Source organism: Echinops telfairi, unplaced genomic scaffold (assembly GCF_000313985.2).
Source record: "Echinops telfairi isolate 266 unplaced genomic scaffold, ASM31398v2 ScPeMD7_7468;HRSCAF=8506_0, whole genome shotgun sequence".
Taxonomy (NCBI): Eukaryota; Metazoa; Chordata; class Mammalia; order Afrosoricida; family Tenrecidae; genus Echinops; species Echinops telfairi.
Window position 1 is genome coordinate 29,687,268 of NW_022111369.1, and position 22,683 is coordinate 29,709,950.

Here is a 22,683-nt window from a genome sequence, read left to right on the forward strand (position 1 = left end):
GGGTCTGGGGGAGGAGATGAGCCATTCAGGGTGCAGTATAGCACCGATGAAACATACAAATTTCCTCTAGTTTTTTATTGCTTCCTCCCACCACTATTATGATCCCAATTCTGCCTTACAAATCTGGATAGACCATAGCATATACATGGGTACAGATAAGAGCTGGAAACACAGGGAATCCAGGACAGATAAGTCCCTCAGGACAAATAATGAGTAGAGACACCAGAAGGGGAAGGGGAAGGTTGGGAAGAAAGGAGGAACCAATCACAATGATCTACATATAACCCCTTTCCTGGGGGACGGAGAACAGAAGAGTGGGTGGAGGGAGTTGTAAGACAGTGTAAAACGTGGCAAAATAATAATAATTTGTAAATTATCAAGGGTTCGTGAGGGAGAGAGGGAGGGAGGGAGGGGGAAAATGTGGAGTTGATACAAAAGGCTCAAAGTAGAAAGAAAATATTTTGAGAATGATGATGGCAACAAATGTACAAATGTGCTTGGCACAATGGATGTATGTATGGATTGTGATGGGAGTTGTAAGAGGTCCCAATAAAATAATTTTTAAAAAAGATTTTGTTTTTTGGTAACGTCCATTCAATAAGGCAAAACTATGCTTGTTCAGAACTAAGCCATGTATCGAAAAGCAAAAAAATAAAAAAGAAAGAAAATAGCAAATATATGTTGATCTTAATTTTCCAGTTATTGAGCACCCTTGAAAGTGAGAGTTGGAACCAAAGTCCAAGGACTTCTGAGTTCGTGACCTTTGGATAGCTGTCACCTGCTTCTTCCCACCCTAGGGTGCTTCAGTTTTATATCTAAAGGAGTATTTTAGTTTCTTTAATCTGCAATAGGTGTATTTAAAGTAAAGTCTGGTTCACCAAATCCAGATTTATTTGTTGCAGCCTATGGAGAATGCTATACACCCTGAAAAGGCCAAATCTAAAACCCCAGGAGCATATAGCATGAGGCCCAGGTCTCTGAAGCATTAAACAAAGTTAGTCAAATACACACATACGATCATTCATGTAATATAGAGTGGATTCTTCCACTAGAGGGTCCATACTAGTGATGTTAAATGCTTCCTCCAGAGCAGGGTTCCCATCCCTAGTTTATCCACCACCAGAAATGAAATTACCTTCTCCCAGATAGACATATCCCACTCATCTTGGTCAGAAACTTCCATCAAAGTTTGCTGAACAGCATTATAGGAGTGCCTACTGCCTTGAGGTGAGCAAGGAACAATGATGGATATGTTTGGGTTTCCTGTTACTATGCTGTGAGATATTTTTGTTTCTGTGGTTTTATTGGTTTCTTTGTTCTTCCTTTATTTCTGTGTTATTTTGAGTCCTGTTTTCAGTGTGTTGATTTCTGAGTGGTGTTGTCCTGTATGTTGCTTTCAAGTTTTTCTGCAGCTATCGTTGAGTCTCTGTTCAAAGTGTTCCCATTAGTATTTTTGGTAATGCTGGTCTTGCTTTTAAAAACTCCTTTAATTAATCCTTGTCTGGAAATACCCTTTTCTCTCACTTATATTTGAGGGATAGTTTTGATGGACAGAAGATTCTTGGTTGGCAATTCATTTCAAGTGTTTACATATGTCACTCCATTGTCTTCTTGCCTACATGACTTCTGTTGACAAATCTGAGCTCATTCTTATTGGTTTTCCTTTGTAGTTGACTATTCTATTTTCCTTAGCTGCTCTAGGAGTCCTTTGATTACAATATGATGCCATGTCTTTCTCTGGGGTCTATCCTATGTAGGGTTTTCTCTCACCTTCTTGAATTATTATTTTCTGATTATTTATATTCTGAAATTTTACTTGCTGTAGGGTTTCTATTGTTTGCCATTATTCTCTCAAACATTTCCTCCATTTTTGAATGTATCTGAATACCATTTTTGAAAATTTTATTTTTTGCTAGTTCCAGAGCCTTTTCTTCAGAATATTCATCTGAATCTGTGTATTTTTTGTATTCCTGGCTTTCTGGGCGTGTAATTGTACTGTGATTGGCTGCTGCAATTGACGGTGGTATGTATGTGTACTATGTTGACTGCATTGTGGTTCAGCTGTTGGTGTTGGGTGGGCTGATGAGTCATGTGGGTTAGTTGGCTCTGTCAGGTGGTCCTGGAATGGAATAAGAGAAACTGTTGAATGAGAAGGGAGAAAGAAGAGACAAGAGAAAAAAAGAGAGGAAGAGAAAGAGAAAAAAAATAAAGGTCATTTGAAAAAATATGAGATAGAAAACAACAAAGGGAGTTTTTGAAAGAGAAAGCGTAGGCGCGAGTTGCTAGTTAAAGGGGAAAAAGAAAAAATAGTGGGGTAAAAAAGTCACTTGGATGGACTGTTTCCTTGTTCTAAGAGCTTTGTAGCTGTCGTCAGCAAGAGCTGGGCACGCAGTTGTGAAAATATCTGGGTGCCAGGTGTGGACCTGAGGTGGACGCAGACTGGCCTCTGGGCCTTGTGTTGCAGAGTCTCCTTGCTGGCACCATGGGGGTTGGTCCTTGGTGCTAGTGTCTGGCTCTGGTGTGGGGTAGGAGTGCTTTGCCAGAACCTGGTTGCTGATGCCATGGAGGTGCACTCCAGAGCTTAGTCACTGGTGCTGTGTGGGGCTCAAGCAGAGGCCAGGTTGGGTTTGGGAGGTTTGTTCCCTAGCCTGTTTACTGGTGCTGAGTGGGCTATGGTTTCCATAACAATTTCAAATCTCAGGAGCCCAAAGAGGCCGTCTACTCTGTCCTATAGGATTGCCATGAGTCAGAACTGACTTAATGGAAGTGGGTTGTTGTTTTTTTTAACCCAGAAATTCCACTCCTTGGTATATACTCGGTGGACTCCAAAGTAGGAATGAAACCATGTGGATACCAATGTTCACTGTAGCATTATTCACAACAGTTCACAATTTTTCTTGGCTTATCCTTATTCATTGTTTAACTTTCACATGCACAGAAAGCAAATGAATAAACACCGGTTATCTTTGCTTTTTAACCTTTTATAGAAATCTTTTGCAGCAGGTTAGCCCAATGTAATACTCAGTTTGATTTCTCGACTGCTGCTTTCATTCATGAGTATTGGTTAGGGATCCAAATAAACTACAATCCTTGACAACTTCAGTCTCTTCCTATTTACCACAAAGCTGTACATTAGTCAAGTTGTGCATATTTTCGTTTTCTTTACAGTGAAGTTAATCCGCACTGAAGGCTGCATCGGTGAGGTGCTCCAAGCCCTACTCACTTTCAGGAAGCAATGCTGCTTCACCGGCATTATCTCAGCTTGTTAGGCGTCGCCTTCCTCCAGTCAGGATGCTACCGTCTTCTTCATTTAATCCAGTTTCTTGGAGCATTTGCTCAGCACACTGATTGAATAAGGATGGTGAAAGGATAAGCTCTGAAAGACACCTTTCCTAATTTTAATGCAGCTTCTGTTCTGTTTGATCTCTTACAATAACTCTATTGGTTGATGTGCAGGTTCTGCAGGAGCATAATTAAGTTATCAGGCATTCTCATTCTTTGCAATATTATCTATAATTTGTTATGATCCAAACTACAGAGTGCCTTTGCATAGTTACTAGAACACAGGCAAACATCTCACTGGTATGCCTTCTGTTTTTAACCAAGATCCATCTGACATCAGCCATGTCATCCCTGTTTCCTGTCCTCTTCCGAATCCAGCCTGAATGTCTGGCACCCCCCTGTCAATGTACTGCTGCAATCATTGTTGAATGATCTTTTGTTCACTTTTACTTGCATATGATATCAATGACATTGTTCTATAGATTGAGCATTCTGTTGGGTTGCCTTTCTTTGGAATGGGCTCAGATATGGATCTCTTCCAGTCACTTGGCCAAGTACCAGTTTTCCAAATTTCTTGGAATAAATGAGTAAGTGCTTCCAATGCTTCATCAGGGCCCCAGATTGAGGGAAGGCTCTTTCCAAACCTCTATTTTTCAGTCCAGAACGATGTTAAAAATCCACTATTTCTAAATTTAAATCTGGCCTCTCCTTAGCTTATTGGCTAAGATGGGTGGATATAGTATATATTACTTTTTGAAAAACAGTTTGTCCGCTATTTTTAACTTTCAAAAATTTAGACATACAAAGAGGATTCAAAAAGTTTGTGAAAAATGGAATTGAAAGAAAATGGAATTTTCTCTTCAACTTTCTGATGACCCTTCATAAAGTATATGGTTCTCCATTTGTTTTCTTACTCTGAGTCTTAGTTATAATACTCATATCTGGGGCAAACCAGTTTCTCCAAATTTTTTGGAAGTAAGGTTTTATTGGACTATAGCCACACCATTAATTTACAAATTGCCTGTGTTTACTTTCAAGCTACAAAAGCAGTGTTGGATGATTAGTAAGAAACATGTAAATGATCCATTTAAACATAGACAAAAGTCAAAGACAGACATTTCACAGAAAAAGAACCAACAAATATGAAAAGATGGCTGATTGTATTGGAACCAAGGAAATATGACGGGAGCCATTATGTGGCACTATTTCACGCCTAAAATATTTTCAAAATTTTAAGATAAGATATAGATAATGCTCACCAAGTCCTGGAGAGAATTTAAATGTGTGTAACTACTTTAGAGACCTTTGCCATCACCAGTGAAGAAGACACACACATCCTTCAACCTATCAAGTGCATTACAAACCAACTCTTGGTACAGGAACACCAAGAAATATGTACACAAATATTTACAATAGCATGTCTATGCGATTTAGGGAGGGGTGAAAACAAACCCCAAAGAATTTCAATTGCTAATAGAGTTCCAGTTCATGAATGCATGGGTTTATTCACTGCATTTCAAGATTTCTCTGCAATTAGAGGGTGGCTGCGGATATGTCTTCCCAGTAATAGACTTGTCTGAATCAGAATCAACTGAATGGGGTGAACTTAGTTTTCGGTTTGGGCTTGGCTCACTGGAATGCCGTCAAGAACATAGCTCAATCAAAGCATTGCTTTCCAAGAGGATCTGCTAAGCTAGTTAAATTCAAATCAGCTAGGGCACTTCAGAAGGTTATGTGTGACTTAATTTTGGGACTCCAAAGGTTACGAATCTCTTTTTTTCTTTTTTAATGTTTACTGTGTTTGATTAACTATGCAAAGGCCTTTAACAGTGTGGATCACACCAAACTATGAATAGCACTGAGAAGAATGAAAATTCCAGAAAACTTCATTTGTGCGCCTGCAGAACCTGTACATGGATCAAAGGATGATCTTTAGAACAGAACAAGGGGAGGTTGCATGGTTTAAAAATCAGAAAAGATGTGCACCGGAAAAAAAAAGAAGAAGAAAGAAAGGTTACTAATCTTAAAGGATTTTCTTGAAGGGCATATTATGAAAAAGGAAAACTGCATGGCTGAGACAAAGGGCAGGAAAGTTGTGCCAAGGAATTGTTTTCCCATTATAGCAATGCACCTTCTCATTATTTAAGGGTAACAAGGGATGTTCTATAGAGAATTTTAGTGGGAAATCTTACGTGATCCACGCTGCAGCCTTAATCTTGTCCCTTCAGACTTTTTTGGTCTCCAAACCCAAAGAACATTAAAAAAGAACACAATTTGAGTCCTTTGAGGGTGCCAGTGCCACCATTGTGAAATGGTGTAAATCAGAGGGTAGCATTCTCCAGGGAAGGGTTAGTGAGATAGAAACGCCTCCTCCAGTACTGTACAGACCAAACTAGAGGCTGTGTTGAGAAACAAGAGCTTCACATTGTGATGTTTTTGTTTAACAAAGACTTTTTTTTAGATTTTTTATTTGTAGCAATGTGTTTTGACTTACTTGCAAATATCATCAGAAGACTGGAAAAGAATATTATGGTATATTCACACTATGCACTACCATACAGAAATAAAACTGAATGACATGCTGCTTTAAGCATTAATATGGGTAAAATGATGAAACAATATGTGAGTGTGAGATGCATGTGTTACATTAATATAAATTTCAATAAATACTATACGACACAACATATTATCTACGGAAACATATACACAGTCTTAAATCATAAAGATTACCCCAACTTCCCAGATCATGGTAAAGTTTGGAGGGGATGGATTCACAGGCATTTCTAAAGTACTAGAAATGTCTGCTTTTTAAAATATCAGCGACACTAATGCTTATTACTATTCTTTAAATGATACATATTTTATATACACATTTTAATATGCATGATATTTTTAAAAAAACATAACATTTTTAAATGGCCATATAAACCTGAAATGTTTAATGTGAACCTAATTATGGGTCAGGACCATTAAAACAGAGTGTTTTTACTATTGAATAAAGATATCTAAGTTTTTCAATGAAACCTTACCCTGTGCAGCTTTTTCAATACTTCTAGGAGAGCTTGAATATGAGTTGGATCAATATCAGTTTTCTCCCAAGAAACCACTTGTGATACAATGGCTTTTTTCAGCATCTGAACCAGTTTGTCAAAATTAGATTTTTCCCAAGATGCCCAATAAGTCTCTGAAGGATATAAAGAAGGTAAATATAATTGTTAGAGAATATCTACAAACAAAGTGTAGGTTCTCTTACATTCTTGTTGATAAAAAATGGTTAATATTTTCTAAAACTGATGACAAAATATTTTTAAAAATACAAAGGTAAGTAAAAAAAATTATTGCTCCAAAATCATACTTTTATTACACAAAAATGTCACCATGTAAACCTATTGTTTCTCAATTACCCTCCATCTAGGTCTATATACGTTGAACATGGTGTTCCCATCTCTCTAACCCTTCTCTGAAGAGTCCTGTTCGCTTGAGAGTATTGGCATCTGGAAGGGACAGAGCCATCCTTTTCAGAGCTTTCTGAGTTTGGGGACTACAAAGAAGTCTGAGAAGAAAGATGAGGGTTGACGGGTCCTTAGGGTAAAGTTTCTCACTGAAATGCTCAGAGAACAGCCTCCTCTCCCTCACAGCGCATTCATTGCTCTGATGGGAGGAAAATCCTTGGCATAACTCTCCTGGCTTTTTCTCAACTGTGTACTTCCCATTTTCTATTAAAAAGTTTCATAATAAACCTCTGTCATGAGTCCTTGAAGCAAATCGATAGTAGTAACCTTTGGCATGCCCCAGACAACGTTCTCAACTGCCCTTTGCTGCCTTGAATTGAACTGGCTCAGCAGATGCTGGCAGAAGTCACTGTTTGGATTGGAGTTTGTGGAGGGAGGCACCCTAACAAAACAAAGATGTCTAAACATGTTTTGTTTGGAGCAAGCCATCTGTCTAGGTAAAAATATAAAGCCTACAAGCAATGCTTTTTTATTTACCTTTGAATATCATCATCACAAAACCATATTTATAATAAATTCTTCAGTGAATATAATTGTAACTAAATGATAAGAATGTAATTGTTCTGAGGAAAAATTGGTAACCGTTAAAAACCCACAAACTGCTGTAATTAATTTGTGGAGAACGCACAATGAGGAACTCAATCCTATTCTTTGGGCAAATCAGATAATATACTGTATTGAAAATTAGATTAAGAATTGTTTGTGGTTGCACAGCTTCTTGTATGTGTGCCCTGGCCAAATGTTTAGTTTTAAATGTCTTTTATCATTGAAAAAAAAACCACTTTAAGATAGCTGTTCATCACTTCACAAAGTTTTCTATACTAGAGAAAACATAAGAATGGGCCATGAATGTGGGAAGAAAGCCTAAGGATCTAAGTAAGCCTCCATGACTTAACTTCCAGTGTATTGCAAGTACAGTCACTGGAAGAAACAGACAGATCTGGAATCGACTACTAGACAATGAATCTAAATCCTTTAAAATATAAAGTACAAGAAACGTTTTAGAGAAAATGGGGAAATCTGAGTATGGCCTGGGTATTAGGTAATATAAAAGAATTACTGCTAATTTTTGTTGGTAGTAATGCTGTCCCGGTAAGGTACGATTGCATATCCTTAAGACATGCATACACAAGTAGGAGGAGTGAAGTCTTCAAGTTACTTTCAAGTAATTCATAACAAATGAAATGTAGCCTCTACATAGATAAAGCAAATATGTCAAGATGTTACTAATTGAATCTAAGGCAGAGCGTGTATCCTCGGACTCTTCTCTCAGATTCTCTTTGTGTTTGAAATGTTTCGTAACGAAAAGATGGGAACAAAAGCCTCCATGGCCAACCCATTCCGCAAATTCTAAAAACGTATCAACTGATTTATTGATGCATTATCTTTAGACTATGCTAAGAATGTAACATGATAGCAGTGAGTTGAGTTTGAGTCTACGTCTATGGGGTAGAAATATGAATAGACTTATAATTATTTAAGTAAGCTTCGCTATACATTTCATTATAAGGCAAAATATTCCTTGAAATGTGAACAATCTTACCCAGAACTCCTAAAGATTGGTCCCTCATTTTACAAACAGCCTTTGCAAATGGAACCACCAGGCTTTCCCAGTTGTAAGAATCCTGCATCACAAAATATTCTTGGAGCAGGAGGAAAACTTCTAAGGCTTCTTGGTGTGGAGAACACACTGGAAGGTTTCTGAACCGATTATCCATGAGACAGGTGGTTATCTGTGGTTACAAAGGGCAGGAGAAAAGCACTTAGGACAGAGCAGATTTTCACTGGGCCAATTTACTGCAAGGAGACAAGGGGCAGAATGGAATTTCCTTCCTCCATGACACTGAAATAATAATTAAGTTACGCTGAAACTCAGGTTTAGAAACTCCATTTCAAGTCTCAAAACAAAAAAACTCACTGCCACGGAGTGAGTCCATTGAAATGCTGAGTTAGCAGCTGCTCATTTCAAGGTCGGTGGTTCAAACAAACCCTTACCAGTCATTACACAGGAGAAAGATGTTGTTAAGTGCCATTGACTTGGTTCTGACCCACAGTGGCCCTATGTACAACAGAACAAAGCACTGCACGGTCCTGCATCATCCTACTATCCCTATGCTGGGGCCGATGGTTGCAGCCATTGTGTCAATTTATTTCCTTGAGGACCTTCTTCCTTTTCACCGGGACCCTATGGTGACCTCCAGGGACTAGAGGAAGTTACAAACCCAACTCACTGCCATTGAGTCCATTCTCACTCACAGCGACCCTGTAGGACAGAGTGTAACTGCCCCTGTGCGATTCCAAGACTGCAGAAAGACAGACTCTCATAAAAATGGGCAGCCTCCGAAATCCACTGGGAGAGGTCTATTCTGTCGTTTAGGCTTGCTGTGAGTGTAAGTCATCTAACCTACCCTCTTACAAGGCATGTGTCTGGGTTTAGTTATCTAGGACTGTTTGGACAGAAACACCACAGTGGATGACTTTGCTCGACAGAAATTGATTTTCTCCTTCTAGGAGGCAAATGGCCAAATTCAGGGAGTTGGCTCTAAGAAAAGATGCTCTGTGTGTTGGTGCTGAGAAAGGATTCTGTATCTTCAGCTTCTGTTGCCTGGTTTCTTGGAGATCTCCATGTGGCCTGGCATCTCTAGCACCATTTGCCTTGCTTCTTTTATATCTTGTAAGAGAGTGACTCAAGAAACACCCTATACTAATTCTGCCTTATTAGGATAACAGCAGACAACTCATTCCAACATGGGATTACAACTATAGACATAGACGTTAGAATTTATAAGTCTTATCTTTAGACCTGTGGTGGTGCTGTGGGTACATATTAGGTTGCTAACCACAAGACCAGCAGTTTAAAACCCACCAGTTGCTCCATGGGTAAAAGATAAGGCTTTCTACTCCCATAAAGAGGTATGGCCTCAGAAACCTGCATGGGGCAATTCTACCTGGTCCTACAGCGTCATTGTGAGTTGAATTGACTGGATGGAAGTGAGAGTTTTTATTTTTATTTTGGGGGCAACCATTGTAATCCATAACAGGTTGTTGTTGTTTGGTGCCTCCTAGTCAGTTGTGACTCATCGCAACACTATACACAACAGGATGAAGTCCTGTACCATCTGCACAACTGTTGCTAGACTTGAGCCCATTGTTGTGCCAGTCAATATAGTTGAGGGTCTCTATTTTTCTCACTGACCCTCTACTTAACTAAGCATGACACGCTTCCTCAGGGACGAGTTCCTCCTGATAAAGGTTCTGAGCATCTGAAAGCAAGAGTTTCCATCCTCCTCTCTGAAGCGCACGCTGGCTGTACTTGCTCAGAGACAGGTTTGTTTGTTCTTCGGGCAGTCTCTGGTCCTTTCCATATTCTTCAAGTACACTCTAATTCACTCACATGTTCTCTGGTCCTCTTTATTCACTGTACAGCTTTCACATCCATATGAAGCCACTGAAAACGCCACGACTCAGGTCGGATTCACCTTGGTCCTCACAGTGACATTTTTGCTGTTCAACACAACAGAGGTCCTTGCAGCAGATTTGTCCAATGCAATACACATTGTTTAATTTCCTGACAGCTGCTTCCATCAACACTGACTGTGGATCCATGTAAAATGAAATCCTGACAACTCCAATCATTTCTCCATTTACAATGGTGTTGTTTATTGGTCCAGTTGTTAACTTCTGTTTTCCTTACATTGACATATAATCCACATCAAAGGCTGTATATATTCTTTGATCTTTATTAGCAAGTGTTTCAAGTCCTCTTCCCTTTCAGTAAGCAAGATCGTGTCATCTGCATATCAAAGGTTTTTAATAAGCATTCCTCCAATTCTGGTGCTGCAAAGGATATCATGTTCTTCATCATGTGACCTAGCTCCTTGTATGATCTGCTTGGCATACAGACGGAATAAGTATGGTGAAAAGATACAGCCCAAATGCACACTTTTTCCTAATTTTAAATCAGTGTTTTCCAAAGTGAGAGATACAGCCCCTTGAGGGGTGCTAGAGCAATCAAGGGCTGCTGTAAAAGCAGATACCTACACTTTACCTTGGTTTACAGGTTATAGTTCAAAATTGTTGAATGATCAGGTGGGCACTGAATAATTTCTCTCTATCAAATGGTACAGTAGGCCAAATAAGTTTGAGAACGTTTTGTTTTCACCATTTAAACCCCTTCATTATCTCCTTGTCCTATTCGAATGCCTGGGGAACCATATACAGATTCCACATGAACACAAGTTCAGTGCAATTCCCATTCCTCATCTTGTTATCCACAGTTTGCCATGGTCCACACAGTCGAATACCTTTGTATGATAAACAAAACACAAGTAAACATCCTTCTCGGGTGTTTTCAGTTATGATCTTGAGTGCCAGCAATACTATCTGAGTTAGTTAATTGTGCCAACCTGGCCGATAATCACATGTGGGGCTAATTGAAAGGCGGAGGGATAAATGGGTGGTAAGCCTCGCCTTTCTAGTTCTTGGGTCTCTTGCTTTGTGATGGTTGCACCAGGGTGCAGCTGCCTTAGCAGTTCCCTGCTTCGGCTTGCAAGATTGACTTCCTACAAGACAGCTCCAAGGAGAAGCCACATGGACCTATCCCGATGCAGCCCTGGGTGCTGGAGCAGGCGTGTGGAGACCCCTGCTAGTGCTGAGATGCTTGTCTGTTCACTGACTCAGCTTTCCTCCTGCAGTCGGCATCATTGCCTCTGTTTTGTGAGGTGGAGGACTTTGTGGATTGGTGTTGGATTAATGGGTTAATGTTGGGCTTGGTTTGGGCAGTATTGGGATGGGATGTTTTCGTGATGCACACTTTCTTTACATACAACTCTCTTATACATGAGTTGCTGCGGATTTGTTTCTCAAAAGTACCTAGACTAATACATTACCTCATTGAATTTCTGGTAGCACTCTGTTGATGTCCTGCGACGATTATTTTAAAATGACCTCCAGCAAAGGTTTACTTGCATGTGATATTAGTGATATTGTTTGATCTTCTGTTGAGTCACCTTTCTTTGGAATGGGCACAAATATGGATCTGTTCTAGATGGTTGGCAAGATAGCTGTTTTCCAAATTTCCTAGCATAGGCTAATGAGTGCTTTCAGCACAGCATCAGTTTACTGGAGCATTTCAATTGGTATTCTGTCAATTTCTGGAGCCTTGTTTTTGCAAAAAGTTTCCGTGTATCTTGAACTTCTTCCCCCACTACCTTAGTTCTTGATCAACCATTTTGAAATGGTCGAAAGTCAGTCAATTCTTTTTTATTCACGCATATTCCTTGTAATCTTCTTTTGATGTTTCCTGGTTCCTTCAATATTTTGTCCATTGAGTCTTTCAAAATTGTCACTCAAGGCCTGACGTTTCCTTTAGTTCTTTCAAGTGGAGGGATGCGTAGTGCGTTCTTTCCTTTTTGATTTTCTAATAATTCTTGGAATTTGATTTTCTAATTCCAGGTGTAAATGTGTTTATACATTTCACGGTGATAATTTGTCTTCCCGTGCTGTCCTTTGAGAATTTGCTTAGCTCCTTGAATTCATTTAGCTACTCTTAAATTTAAGAGCAAGTTTCAGAGTCTCTTCTCACATCTACTTTGGTATTTTCTTCTTTCCTGTCTTTTTGATAATCTTTTAATGTTCTGACACCATCCTGCCATTTGTGGGGTATACTCAAGATTATCTTTTGACTCGGGTAGACTTGTTTTAATTTTCTTCAACCTGAACTTGCCTATGAACTATTGATGATCTACACCATCCTGGCCTTGTTTTGGCTGATGATATTGAACTTCTCTTCCTACAGATGGTGTCAATTTCATGCCTGTCCATTCTATCTGGTAAGGTCCTCCTGTATGTTTTGATGCTGAATGCAGTCTCCATCGTTGTTTCTGTCACCAAGGCCATATTTCCAACTACTGACCCTTCCTCTTTGTGTCCAACTTTAGCATTCTAAAATGTCAGTATTCAAATCAGCAGTCATTGTCTGTTTGATAGCAACTGCATGTTGGATCAATTTCAGATTAAAGATGTTGGTTGAAATCTTCCATTTCTGCATCACAAGCTTTAGTGGTTGGTGTGTACATTTGAATAACAGGTGTATTGATGGGATTTCCTGGTCTATGGGTAGATACTATCCTATCACTGTCAGCATTGTACTTCAAGATATAGCTTGGAATGCCCTTTGTGATGGTGAATGTGACGCCATTCCTCTTGAATTTATCACTCCCGGCATAGTAAACTGTATGATTGCCTGATTAAAAATGGCCAATATCAGTCCATTTCAGCTCCCTAATGATTAAGATATCGATCTTTATGCGACCCGTTTCATTTCTTATGACTTCCAATGTACCTAGATTCATACTTTATACTTTCTAAGTTACAAGTATTAATAGCTATTTGCAGCGGTTTCTCTTCATGGTGCATGGTGCCCTTCAGCAATGACGGTCCTATCATTTACTCCATCCACATCATATGGCAGCTCTTCTGCCGTCATGTCACGAGCGCTTTCCAGCCGAGAGACTCCTCTTCTGGCACTCTATCCAATAATGCTCTACTGTTAGTCGTAAGATTTTTCAGGGGCTAGTTTCTCAAAAGTGGGCTGTATCTTCCTTCTTCCTAGTCAGTCTTAGTTTGAAAGCTCTCTTAAAACCTGTCCACTTGGGGTGTAACACTTCTAGTATTTGAAATGCTAGTGGCACAGCAACATGCAGGCCACCGCAATACGACAAAACTGACACACGAGTGGTAGATAGCAGGCAGAATTCCGCTATTTAATGATTGGAATGCAGGAAGGAGCTCGGAAGAATTCACATGTCCAAGGATTATGCTGGACTGGTTTCAGAACTAATAGACAGCTTCCCCAATATTAAGTACTACATTCTACCCTCTGGCTCAGGCTGTGACACCTGATGATTGCTAAAGATAAGAATGTATTAGAACAAGAAAAAAAATCAAACTAACAATTAAAAACAAAACTAAACAATCAAAATCACCACAACAAAAATCAGCCTAGTTTCTTATTAGCTTCTCATAGGACCACCAGTCTTAATCACAAACTCAATCCACTAGTTCCCAATTCATCCAATTTCAGTGGTTTCCCCAATTCAGAGTTCAACTATTCAGGGAAAAAACAAAACAAAACAAACCAGAATTCTGGAACTTGACTAGGTATGTGTTGGAATAATAACCTTTTAATCCTTCTAAGAAGCTAAATGGAGCCCTGATGGTGTAGTGATTACATACTGGGCTGCTAACCACAAGTTCAGCAGTTGGAAATCACCAGCCACTCTGAAGGATAAAGATAAGGCTTTCTACTCCTGGAAAGAGTTACAGTTCTGGAAATCCACAGGGGCAGTTCATCCCGGCCCTATATACAGTGAACCCTCGCCACTTTGCGCTTCGACTTCCGTGGCTTCACTCTATCGCGGTTTTTGCGTAACAGCGCATGCTCTGTCATTACTGCCACTGATTGGCTCATACTGTACACGCTTGATGCCATAAATAATATAATAAATAATAAATGATAATTGTAACGTCCAAAATGTTTTACTGTATTTTCCCTTTTTCGTTTAATAAATTGGGTAATACGAGTGTAATGGTGACTAAAGGGTGTTTTTTCATGTCCTCTATGGTCTAACTACGAAAATATTTGATTTACAAATAAGGAATCCTACTTCGCGGAATTTCATTTATCACGGTAGGGTCTAGAACCGATTAACCGCGATAAACGAGGGTTCACTGTAGTCCCTATGAGTCAGAAACTACTTGAAGGCAGTGAGAAGAAGATAAACTAGTGGTGGTGCAGTCATTAGGCACTGGGCTACCATCCACAAGGTAAGCAGTTTGAAGCCACCACCCACTCCACAGGAAAAAGACGGGGCTTTCTACTCCCATAAAGAGTTACAGTCCCAGAGACTCACAGAAGGGTTGCTATGAGTCAGCATAGACTTGATGGCAATGAGTTTGGTTTTTTATCATTTATTAAGGAAGCTTTGTGATGTTGGGCAAGCGTGGGACTGTTAATCTCAAGGTTGGTGGTTCAAACCCACCAGCTTCTCTGATGGGGAGAGTCAAGGTTATCTGTGTTCATAAAGATCCACAGGCTTGGAAACCTTATATAGCATTACTGCCAGTTGGAACTTACTCTATGGCTGTAGATTTTTTGGAGTTATTTGTCATTCATTGATCTAAATGATTTATAAATATTATGCTATATATATAATGTATTCATATCCTATGACAAATTTGATGTATTAACATCATCCTACAGATGAGTAATTTGCTCCTTGGAGAAATTACATAACATTCTCAAAGTCAAATAACTAAGCAGCTTTCTATCCTGGATTTTATAATGGGTTCTTGGCTAAATGATATTTCTAAATGTATGGATTCTTAAAACAATTTCTTTTCAATATCAAAGTATTACATTGGATTCCTATGATGAGGCTGTCCTTGGAGTTAGGCATATGTGATCACTCTATTTTAACACATCTCAATGGCTTCTTTGGTCATACCCCCAAACTTCCCACCCCAAACCCTTTACTGAGACTAACTTTTCAAGCCAGTTTTGGTGTTTCACAATTGTGCATGGCTGTCTGGACTGTAGACACTTAGTTAGCCCCTACTGCTTTTGGTTAGCTTGCTCTGAATCTTCTTGGTAAACCTGACATTCATTGTCCTTACGTTGACTGAATGCATGCATTCAAAAATTCTTATTGTATGCGTAGTAAGTTCTAAGTTGGGCACTAGGGAAGGCCCCAGAATGTAAAACACAACCTGTCTCCTATTTACAACTTCACTTATGTCTGTCTAACTTATTAAACCATGAGCTTCATTATTTATTAAAAATCGTCATTATATTACCCAGAGTAGAGTGAATATTTAAATATTTGTTTAAAAAGAAGGAATGGCAACTCTGTGAATCCATCTCAAATAAGATCAAAAGAGAAAGAAACCTTGATATCCTGTAACCCAACAATCCCTGCTCATAGAGGCGTGCCCTATGAATCTGTCCCCTGGACACTAAATGCTGGTGTTATGGCACAGCCTAGGGAAAATTAGTAGCAGACAGGGACCTTAGCAATGAAATTGTCTAACCTCTTCCCTTAATAGAAGCAGAAAGGGCCTTCTATTTTTAATAATCTTTCCATGGCTATCATTTTAATAATCACCTAGAATCTTACTGAGAATGAAAACTGGCCCCTATATTTTAGAGAGTCTACAGAAAATGAACAAGAATTAATGTTTTCAAAATGATCTATAGTTTAGTTCTTGGTTTATGTTGTAAGTAGCACTAAATGCTGAAGGAACCAGATAAAGTGTGATGGCATGGCATACTTAGTAATCCATTTTTCCTTGGGTCCCTATTCAACTGTAGTGCTGTCAAAGTTAACAAAATTGAACTTTTGAACACTGTTTGAGAGAAAGGAGTGTGTGTGTGAGTGAATTTTCAGGTAAGATTCAGGTTGCAGACTAGGGAAGACAAAGCGAGAGAACAGGTGAGGGAGCTGAGTGGAGCGGGAGTTACAAGATGGGTGAGAGAGAGACCATGACTGAGGAATAAGGAGGATGAAGATACAGAAACATAGGAGTGACATAAAAAGGCAATGGTAAACTGAAGAGGAGCAAGTCTATGTCCATGTGTGTACACCAGAGGAAGAGACAGACAGACAGAGCAAACACCAGAGTGAGACAGAAAAAAATAGGGAGCCAGAAGAACCTTGACAGGATCACTCCTAGAAAAAGCAGAAAAATAGGACAGAACAGAAAAATAAATTAATAAACTCACTCCCATTGAGTCAATTCCAAATTATATTGACCCTATATAGTGTTCCTGAGACTATAAATCTTTATAGGAGCAGACAGCCTCACCTTTCTCCTGTGGAGCAGCTGGTGGATTTGAACTGACAATCTTGCGGTGAACAGCCCAATACCTAACCCACAGCATTACCAGGGTTCCTTCAATGCTGGATTTAAAAATAGCTAACTTAATCAAGAATGCACATCTAGAGAGCTTCAGGTATAAAACGGAAAAAAACATTAATGGTACTGAAACAAGGAAGCAATAAGAACTTTCTGGAACCTACCAAAAAGGAAGATGCCCAATGGAAGAATCCAGGCAGTTCCTTGGTGATGGTGACGGTTATACTAAAATACTTTTAATATAAATGTTGTTCTTATTCTGGAGCGCCAATCTCTACAAGTCTTTTAATCACTTCTCTTCCCAAAGCCCTATGTTGAAAGGATTCCCTGGAGTAGAGTGTGGGCATGTGTGTGTGTGTTTGTGTGTGTTTCCAAATGAACTATTTAGACTATTTGTAATATATACAAATACAACACCAATTCTTTTAGCCTGTGGGTAAACTTTTGAATGCTAAATTTTACTTAAGCTGTATACACCATAAGGTCTCTGAGAATCTCTCAAACAAAATCTTTCAGATGAAATGTGCTATATTCTCTAAATAGATAATGTGAAAAACAGTACCACGGGAGCAATCCAGTCCTTCTTGTTTAGCTCCTTAAATGTGTCTCTGGCTTTGTTTAAATCCAAGTGAATAAACATTGGTTCTGCAGCTTGTCTGTGGAAACAGGAAAAATAGATAAGAGGATATATAAAGAAATATATTTAATTGTGACATTTTCTCCAGAGATCATGTATTCGCTTTTGTTTAAAACAAAGATTTAAATGAAAGTAAATTTTAAAATGAGATAAAATGATTTGATCCTTGAAAAATAATACCCTGAACCGAATATATTATCTAAAATTACAAGCATTTTTGGTAGAACATTTTTTAGAACTTCCACAGTATTTTCAGTATAATGTTATTTTATGTATTACCTTGTCTTTAGAAAACTCCCAGTCAGACAAGCGGGAAATGAAAATATCTCTCTGATTTCCCTGTGTCAGAAATAAGACAGTGGTTAAAAGGAATACATTCTTATTGAATCCTTCCTTACATCAGGACAATCCTACTGTATGCCATGATACGTGGTAAGCAAAACATCTCATAACAGGTTTCTAAACTTCTTTCTCCCGTATGTTTGCATGAAAGCTGTACCATGGACATCCAAAAAGCTTATTGCATTTGAAAAAATTCTGTCCCTTTCAGGGACGCACACGGGAAGCAGAAAGGCGCTATGGAGAAAGAAGAAAGACTTGCCTCAACATCAGTATTTTTGTGGGCAAATAAAACACTGTCCTCCTTGCAGCGCCCCAGCCTCTATTTACTTCTGTTTGGTAGCACGGACGTAGAAACAAAACAGTGCCATAAATCATCCGGGGGACTGGTTTCTCTCTCACTGCCATTGGTCCATTCTTACCTAACTCCGCCCCACAGGACAGAATCGAACTGCCCTCCCAGATTGCAACTTTTTACAGGAGCAGAGAGCTTCAACTTTCTCCCAAACCGTGGCTTTAAAATGTGCATCTTGTGGTTAGCAGCCCAATGGGCAATCCACTGTGCCCCTAGGGCTGGAGCATCTCAATCATACGATCTGCACATTGAGATGTGCAACCATTTCTCAGAATTAGAAAGCTATGCATAAGAATGGAGCTGACAATGTTTGCAAGCATGAAGCTGAGTAACAGAAAGTAGGCATTCTATGGCTTACAGGGTAGGGGCTGGCCAAACTCCTCCGCTGTGCATAGGAGAGGCACACACAGGAGGCTGCGTACTGAAAGAGAGCTGGGAATGCTGTAGACTACATTTCTTGCGCAGATAATCACAATACACAAAAGCACACTAAAGACCCAGGGGAGGACCCAGGGGAGTAAACAAAGCTGTCCACAGGGACCACAGAGCCTCACATCTCTGCATGCTGCAGAGGCAGTTTGAGAAACACTGCCTTAGAGAGACACACGAGGAGACAGACAGAGGGGATGGACCTTTTTGTACTGTGCTGCTGGCTGGTGCTCACACCACCAATCCACCTCTTTACAGTGCCTTCGTTCAACGTCGTGATTTTCCTCCTCAGATTAACATAGGAACTCTGTCAACAAACAAAACCGCAATATAACCTGTTAACACAAATGTCGCCAGATGTCCAACTTTCCAAAGATGTCCTAGGAGTAGAGGGCAATGCTGCTTCCTAAGAAAGGTGACATAGCTCTGGGACAATCAGAAAGGGAGATTCGACCAAGGAACCCTCAGTCCTTTCCCTGGCTGCCCGTTTCTTGCCCATGGAGCCTGGCTTCGATCCCCAATCAATTTCTCGGAGTGGGCTAACACTCGCTTTGTAGAATGAGATAAACTCAGGTGAAATTGAGCATTGAGAGACCCTAAAAGGGCTGTCTGTGGAAGGGGAAGGGGCGAGTTTTGTCCTGGCAGAGTAGGACAAGGGGCTTGCGCACTGGTTATATGATAGTGGTTGGCAAAGTCTGTGGGAAACTAACACTGAGGGAAATATGACGAGGACTCTATTCCCTAACTTATTACTGAGGGAACCTGGAAAGCTGGTATTCCACGGTAGGAAAGCCTCCCCTTTGGTAAGTTAGAGCTAAGGTCCGGGTACATGATCCTGCTTTAAAAGTCTTTCCCACAGATTCCCCCCTGACGGCTATGCTGCCTTCAAGTGAGCACATCGTTGACTGTATCTCCCTATAGAAGCAGGCTTTATCCTTTTGTTCTCTCTTCCCACCGTGACACCCAACCCCTTTATACCTTCCCTCCACACAGGGGTTAGGTTTCCTCTCCTGTGAGCTCAGGGACCCTTAGTGAAGAGATCGCCCACCTTGTGATGTATCCAACTACTGAACATGCACGTCCTAAGTTTACTTGTAAAGATCCCAAGATAATAAATACTCACTCTCACTTCTTCCAGTTCTGCAACACGTTCAGTTGCACGTGGTCCATCAAGAGAAGCTGAGGTGAGCATGCTACCATGAAATGTGTCTGACTCCTTTATTCTAGTCTCTCTCCTAGCTGTCTTATCCTCTGTGACATTACTGTAATCTTTATATATCATCGCCGTACATTTGTGCCTTCTGGCCCTTCGGTTATTGGAGGCTGGTTCCCCTGACGAAAGTCATTTTACAATCTCTCCAACTGTTGGCTCACTTAGACACTGACTAAATGTCATCAGCAAGAAACCCTGTAAACTCTCTCCTCAAAAGAAAACTAAGTAGATGCTAAGGCAAGCACTAAATGACCATCCTCTGGGGACATCTGTGCTGATTTTTATGGTTACTCAAAGACAGTAAAAGATCGAGAATGTCTCCACATTCTATTCTAAAGATTCAGCCTCATCACCTGATGTTTCTGGAATTCACCAAGCCCGGATTACGGAACCTTTTATGTTGTTTATATCCCAAGCTATAGAACATCTTTTTTTTTTTTTTGCTATAGAACATCTTGTTGTTGTTGTTAGTTGCCAGAGTCCAGTCTGACTCACAGTGCATGCAGAGACAACTCTTCCATGAGCTTTTTAAGGTTGCGATCCTCTGAAAGCAGAACGCCAGGCAGGCTTATCTCTGTAGGCACCTCTGGGCAGTTTTAAACTGTCAACCTCTTAGCTGGTAGCAACTGAGCTGTTTCTCATGGCAACATGAGATCTATTTTTACCTCTTTCTTCATCCAGAGCAAAATGCTTTGATTTCCTCCAGCAACCAAAATCAACTCCTTTTCTGAGCTGTGTTGTTCTGCAAGAGATATATAAAAGGTATGGATTTTTAAAATCATTTGGCACAAAGGGGCACATCCACTTTAAATAATTTCAGGTTCTTCTTGACTTAATGATTTCACTCTTAAGCACATAAAAATCCAATCCATTTCCCAGCAATTAAGAAACAAAGATATTATCTTTCAGAGTAAAGGCTGGTTGACAAATACAAGTGATTCATATGGAAGATATATGGCATCGGTTAACAAGAATAATTAATGTAAGTGTTCCTATACAAGACAAGTCAAACAAATATTTGGTCATTTGAATGTCCCCTAGTTGAGTTCAACTCTCACGAATGACGTTTCTGTCATAAAACTCAAGATCTAAGCATGCCTGTTGGTTTTGTTGACTATAAATAAGCACTTCAAGTTTACCTAAGGGGTTACAAAGCCCAGCTCACTGCCACTCATTTGATTCCAAATTGTAGTAACCCAGTATGACCAAGTAGAACTGCTCCCTAGTGTGTCCAAGACTGTAAATCATCATGAAAACACACAAGCCCAGTGGCTGCTGGGCTTGAATGGCTGACCTTATGCTTTGGTTAGCAGTTCAATGCCTTGACCAACTGCACCATCTGGGTCACTTAACTAGTTACAAGGAGCTCCCCAAAAGATACAGTATAAACTGCTTGTGGAAATGCTTGTTCATTTCTATAGAAGAACCGAGCGAATTCTGTTATTTTAAGTCATCACTAAACTTTCAGAAACAGGTAACAGAAGTACAGTTATGCTTTAGGGTTCAGGTTCTGAGCTCGCAGTTCAAATCCAGCTAGACACCTTATCTCCTGCAAGACTCTAGTTAACGTTTTAGGTAACAAAGTCTCCATATTCTCCTGTAAAATGAAAAGAATAGAACATATTTTCCAAAATGTTTAAGAAGACTGGTTGATATAATTCATTAAAAAATTGAATACGGTTATAGATCTCGACATTTGTCTGTTGCTTACCATCATGTATTCTACATGACCATGGATCAGTTTTACCAGGCACATAAACGAGCATCACGGAATTAATGTCTCTCGTATAGTACGGTAGTAACATTGTCTGATGCATGCTGAAAGATGAGCCCCTCAGGTTGGAAGTTTCGAAAATACAACTGGAGAGGAGCTGCCTCCTCAACAGAGGAGCTTATTGTGGACGGAGCAACGCCCTTGGGACTTTCATTTGCATATATGGCATGACTCAAAATGGGAAGAAACAGCTGTAGACTTTCATTCGGAATGGATACTTGAAATGTATAAAGTCTGAACTTAGGAAAATTGGAAAGGAGCAAAAATGAAATGATTGAAGACAGATACCCTGAATATTATTGAACTGAAGTGGACTGCTATGGACCATTTTGAATTAGACAATCATTTGGTCTGCTCTGCTGGAAATGACAACTTTTTTGGAAGGTACATTTTGTCACATTCTTTAACAAACAGAACATTTCAAGATCTATCCTCATGTAAAATGCTGTCAGGGAATACGATAAATCAATTCAGACAACTATTACTTAACTTTATGGATAAACTACTAGTTCCCAAAATAAATAAACCGAAGTTTTTTTTAACCAACTTATTCTATATGAAATTGATTGAACGTATAATCAAAATTCATGAATAATTACGGATGATTAGAATGTGAAAGTTGCCAGTGAGTTGATTTTGACTCAGGGACTCGACAGAAGAGGCCAGAACGGCCCCCGTGGGTTTCCAGGACTGTGACTGTGTGTGGGAGTAGAAAGTCACATCTTCCTCCCATGGAGTGGCAGAGGATGGGAACTGATGACCTTGTGGTTAGCAGTCCAACTTGTAACCCCCTCCACCACCAGCGCTCCTTCACTGGTACATAGAAGAAGCACCAGTAGTTGGCAAATAGGTCCTTGGTGATAGAAATAATACCAGAGATCACATAATAGACTTTCACAAGACCAACGACCTTTTCATTGGAAATAGTTTTTTCCAACAACAAAAACAGTGACTATATATGTGGACCACACCAGGTAGAGTACACAGGAATCAAATGTCTACATGTGTGGGAAGAGACAATGGAGCAGCCCAATATCATAAACCCAAAATCAGGCCAGGGGATTACTGTGAGACAGACTATCAAATGCTCATAGGCAAGTTTAAATTAAAACCAAAGAAAATGAAAACAAACCCATTAGAAGCAAAATCTGAAGTTGAGTCTCTTCTACCTGAATTTGGAAACCATCTCAAGAGCAGATTTAGAAGAATAAAAAGTAACGTGATCCA

The 22,683-nt window shown here is 39.7% G+C and overlaps 1 protein-coding gene across 1 annotated transcript in view; it reads right to left on the reverse strand.

Annotated features, from left to right (window-relative positions):
• HERC5 (HECT and RLD domain containing E3 ubiquitin protein ligase 5) overlaps positions 1–22,683 on the reverse strand; it is a 76,774-nt gene that overhangs the window by 44,560 nt on the left and 9,531 nt on the right. Inside the window, exons 6-11 of the mRNA XM_013004837.2 lie at positions 20,348–20,424; positions 18,673–18,776; positions 17,626–17,685; positions 17,272–17,365; positions 8,338–8,527; positions 6,312–6,466 (exon numbers count right to left, since the gene is read on the reverse strand). Of these exons, the coding sequence (XP_012860291.2) occupies positions 6,312–6,466; positions 8,338–8,527; positions 17,272–17,365; positions 17,626–17,685; positions 18,673–18,776; positions 20,348–20,424 (680 nt within the window). The remainder of the gene's footprint in view (positions 1–6,311; positions 6,467–8,337; positions 8,528–17,271; positions 17,366–17,625; positions 17,686–18,672; positions 18,777–20,347; positions 20,425–22,683) is intronic.